The sequence below is a fragment of the Sardina pilchardus genome, chromosome 7 (assembly GCF_963854185.1).
Source record: "Sardina pilchardus chromosome 7, fSarPil1.1, whole genome shotgun sequence".
Taxonomy (NCBI): Eukaryota; Metazoa; Chordata; class Actinopteri; order Clupeiformes; family Clupeidae; genus Sardina; species Sardina pilchardus.
The window spans coordinates 31,447,838-31,452,837 of record NC_085000.1 but is presented as its reverse complement, the minus strand read 5'-3'; the positions used below and the strand labels follow the sequence as shown (position 1 = coordinate 31,452,837).

Below are 5,000 nucleotides of genomic sequence, written 5' to 3'. Positions count from 1 at the left end.
CTTTTTCTCCTCATTTCTGCCTTCCCCCTCCCTTCTTCCCTCTTTTCCCTCTCCCACCCGTCCTCCCTCTTCCCCCTCTCTCTCCCCCTCCTCCTCCCTCTCTCTCTCCCCCTCCTCCTCCCTCTCTATCCCTTCCTCCCTCCCTCCTCTCTCTCTCCCTCTCTTGGTCAGGCTCCACCCTGTGTAAGGACTTGCGGCTGTACCTCAGTAAGTGCTTCACGCCGGGCTCCATGGATAGCCAGCTGCAGCAGGTGATCCGGGAGAACCTCTACCTGCGGGCCGTGCCCTGTAAGTCTGTCCGTCTGTCCGCGCGTTTGTCCTGCTGTCTGTCCGGCGGTCCCTCTGTCCCGTCGTCCCTGCGTGTCCCTCTACCATAGGGTCCTCCCAACCCTCGGTGGACCATATCCCCACTCTCATCTTCCTCATTTCTCTCTCTCTCTCTCTCTCTCTCTCTCTCTGTCTCTATCTGTGTCCTTCCTCTCATCTTTCCCAGGGTCTGATGAAGATAATGTCCCCTCATATCCCCACACAGTGTGCCCTCTCCCCTCTCCTGCTGTCTAATCATCTTCTCACCTTCTCATATCCTCACTCAACGCTTCTCTTCTGGTCTTATGCTTTCCTCCATCAGTGTTACCATATCTCTTATGTTCTTCTCCTCTGCCTCCTGCCTGCCTATGTGCTCCATTCATTATATCTTCTCTCACAATAAGTCATTCTAATATCTCATGATATCTCTCTTCTAATGTCTCATACTGTCCTGTAATGTCTCATTCTTCATGTCTCGCGGTGTCTCTCATCAGCGTCTCATCAGGTCTCCCTCGATGTGCCAAATCAGATCTCTGTGATGTCTCATAGTGTCTCATCATGTTCAGTCATCTTCTGTAACCATAGTCGCATGCATCCTCCCCCTTTCATGTAAACAGTGGACTTATCAAAGCACATAGTGATATGTATTTTATTGCCTTTATCCCACTGAGACTGGGAAACATCATTTATAAGAGGGTTGATTATTTGGTCAACTACTGCTACACCTACCAATGTCTGTAGTAGGTGGTAGCAAGCTAGCAAGTGTGTGGTCTGTTTACATCAATCTGTGCATTATACTTTACAAGAACTCTTAACAATACACTTTAGTTTCACACAAACAAGTTACTTCAGTGTTAACACACACAGTGTAGAGATGATGTGTTAGTGACATGGACTATGTGATTTAATGATGTTGTGGAAAGGTTGCTTGATGCAAAATACATGGACTTTTATATGGATGAGTTTTTTTGTCATTCCAATTCCATTTCTTGAATCATCATTAACATTTGCTTTTAGTGCATTTCTCAAAACAATTAGTGCATCAAAATCAAATATTTTTATACCAATGAAACTGTCAGTGCAATCCAAAATTACAAGCCCTGACACCATTGTTTATGCCAAGATAGTCAAACTGTCTAGTTGTCAACATGGTAATTTACTCTGTAAGTATTCTCTAATGAACAATACCAGGCAGCACTAGGCAGCACTATTTTCTATTTTAAAACTACAAGGTTACACATTATTGTGTGAGGAGGGGGTTGATTGCAAGACACTGGATATGTTTCAACGTTTTTTTTTCCGTTGACAGCATAAAATAGAAGACTTTTACGGCATTGTGAAAATAACAAATGATCAATATACAGTAAAACAGCCCTTGGTCAGAGCTGTGCACCGCTGTGCATCTTTCTGTATCCTGATGTTCCTGTCTGTTAGGACCTAACAGAGGTCACAGATATTTTTATATGTGCTAGACAGATTATGACAAGTAGTTGGTTACTGCATGACAGCTAGTTCAACACTTATGCATGTAATGACACAAGCAATGAAATAAGGCCAATTTGTTTCATGGGGTAGAAATGTCAAAAAAAAAAACACAGACATTTATACAAAATCAGTTGCAAGTATGTAGTAAAGCACTGCTATTTGTTCAAGATGGGGAGAGACTGCTTTACTGATGTGCACAACACAAATGAAAAGATGATATGGAGTTTGAGCAAACAGTTTTGAGAATTTCAATTCTGATCTGAGTGACAGGCCAACACAACAGAGAACAACTGTAAGCTAATATTTGCACAACCATTTTTGTGTCATCTGTTTTCAGAACTCTAGAATCTTTGATCAGAATAGCCGTTGCTGCTTTTGCTTTTGCTTGAGGGGCTACAGCGGGCATCCTGATTGGATGTATACATGGCTGTTAAATAGGAACAGAAACGGAATACTACACCACCCCTTTCGTTCTGATTCAGATTCTATCGGACGGCAGTTTTATTCCAATAATCAAGGCGTATACATGTGTCATTTTGATTCCAATTGAGACATTATTCTGATTCTAATGGTATTAAAATGTCTCTCTCCTCCACGTTGGTCTGGTCTCTAAGGGGCTCCTGGTCCCCGTGTTCCACCTCACGCTGCTGTTTCTCCGTCACTGTCCTCCCTTTGTCTCTCCATGTTTGTACATGTCCTCTCATCTGCACATCTTCCTGACACTTGTCACCACCTCACCCAAACACACACACACACACACACACACACACACACACACACACACACACACACACACACACACACACACGCACGCGCGCACACACGCACACACACAGATATACACACAGACACAGACACAGATACACACACACAGACACACAGACACAGACACACACACAGACCCATAGACGCACAATCAAATGCACACATGCACTCACACACACACAACCAGACACACGCCACTGGTTCCCTTGTCTGACTAATGTTTGTCTACTTCGTGCCCTGAGAAGTCCCATCTCCCCTCTCTCCCAGTCCTCCACCTGTCTCCCCATGTCCCCCCACGTAGCTGACTGTCCACCTCCTCTCCCCTGTCCCATCTCTCCCCCCGTGTCTATGACAACTCATCCCAGAGAGAGTTTAGGACCAAGCACTGACCAGCGCTCACTGAACTGACCCTGAAAGTGTGATGCAGAACTTGTCCATAAGGAGCTACGTTTGTCATTTACACACTACAGTATTAGAAAGGGATAATACCATCAAAGGCCACAGTAATTCATATAGCCTAAGCCAAGAGAGAGTGAGTGTGTTCGCTAACACGAAATCTCTAGGGAAACCTCCCTTTTCTCCCCCAAAAGAGTCCTCTGCCAGCTCGAAAGATTTATTTTTTCTTTCAAATTTGGGAGCTTCTCCAGTGTGCACACATTTAGATCTCTTTGTTCACTAACAGCCTTGATACCATGCAAAACTCATCAATGCAGCATGGTGATTTGTTTCATGGTGATTTGTTTCATAGTGTACAGAGTTAGCCTCAGTATCAATATCAGTATCATAGTATGAATGTTGATACCAGGATAGATATCAGTATATCTATGGTGTATATGATCGATATCAGTATATCTATGGTGTTTCTGGTTGTATATGATCGATATCAGTATATCTATGATCGATATCAGTATATCTATTATGGTGTATATGATCGATATCAGTATCTATGGTGTTTATGGTGTATATGATCGATATCAGTATATCTATGATTGATATCAGTATATCTATTATGGTGTATATGATCGACATCAGTATCTATGGTGATTATGGTGTATATGATTGATATCAGTGTGGTGTACCTGATCAATAGTGTATCAGCAGAATTTACTGTATGCAGTGAGCCAAGTGACTGGAGCATGCTGCCAGGCCCTTTGAAGGCTGCTGATGTTTTGTTGTTTGGGTGCCTAGATAAAGTGCTATATAAATGCAAGTTGTTGTTGTTGTTGTTGTGTGTGTGTGTGTGTGTGTGTGTGTGTGTGTGTGTGTGTGTGTGTGTGTGTGTGTGTGTGTGTGTGTGTGTGTGTGTGAGACTTAGTTCTCAGCCCACATGGTGTGCTGTTCTCACGTCTCTCATACCCTCTCATGTCTTCAAGGAGAGCCCTGGTGGGTCCCTGTGTCTAACTGCTAATTGTGCTGATCGTATGCCATGACAGTGTGCCTCACACATGTTAATCGGCAATGTTATCTGGGTTTGGGAGAATCTTAAAAGTACACGGCTGTCACCATGGCGATGGTGCTAATTGGTGTGTGAGTGGTTGCTGGGGAAAACTGTTGTTGACACCTTGGGTCTTGCCACTTAAGTTGCAGGTGCCGCTGGAAGTGTTGAGTGGGTTTGAGACACACACAAACACACACACACACACACACACACACACACACACACACACACACACACACACACACACACACATATCGAGGAGTCAAACTTTGGGGTTGGAGAATGTGCCAGAGGAAACACTGTTGAGATGTTTCCATGGCAACTGTCATTAGTGTCACAATATTACGTTTATCTGAAGTGGCAGTCAGTCAGTCTCACTTTCACTGTCTCTCTGTATCACTCATGTCTGTCTTTCTCTTTCTTTCTTCTTTTCTTTCTCTTTCACTCTCCCTCTAACACAATCTCTCTCTCTTTTCACTCTTCTCTCACATAATTTTTCCAAACACTCCTACAGTTGTCTCCTCCTCCTCTTCCTCCTCTTCCTCCCTTTCTCTTTCTCTCTCTCCTCTCTCTCTTGTTGTTTACACCTGATACCACTTGTGTGCATGTCCTCAGTTCTATTCTTATCTGCCTCTACTCCTTATCTACTGTAGTCTCAGGCCTCTGGCATGACATGGCATTTTAAGGCACCACGATCGAGGAGTTGGTATTTTTAGAGAAGAAAAAAAAAACGATTTTGTTGTGATGCTGTTATTGACTGAATCATATCGCTGTAGAAATGATTCAGGCCGGGGGGATGCTGTGGTGTGACTGGCTACAGCATCCATCCCATTGGGGTCCTCGGAGACCTGTGTTTGGGTCCGGCCCGGGTCATTTCCTGATCCCACCGCTTCTCTCTCTCCCACTTGCTCCCTGCCACTCACGTCACGTCACTCTCCTATCTGATTGAAAGATAAAATAGCCAAAAATAGAATAGATATTAGAAATCATTCATGCCACCTATACA

General features: G+C 43.9%; 1 protein-coding gene across 1 annotated transcript in view; it reads left to right on the top strand.

Annotated features, from left to right (window-relative positions):
• The window catches only part of LOC134088122 (membrane-associated guanylate kinase, WW and PDZ domain-containing protein 3), an 88,811-nt gene that overhangs the window by 28,025 nt on the left and 55,786 nt on the right, over window positions 1-5,000 (top strand). Inside the window, exon 3 of the mRNA XM_062542052.1 lies at window positions 172-288. Within this exon, the coding sequence (XP_062398036.1) occupies window positions 172-288 (117 nt within the window). The remainder of the gene's footprint in view (window positions 1-171; window positions 289-5,000) is intronic.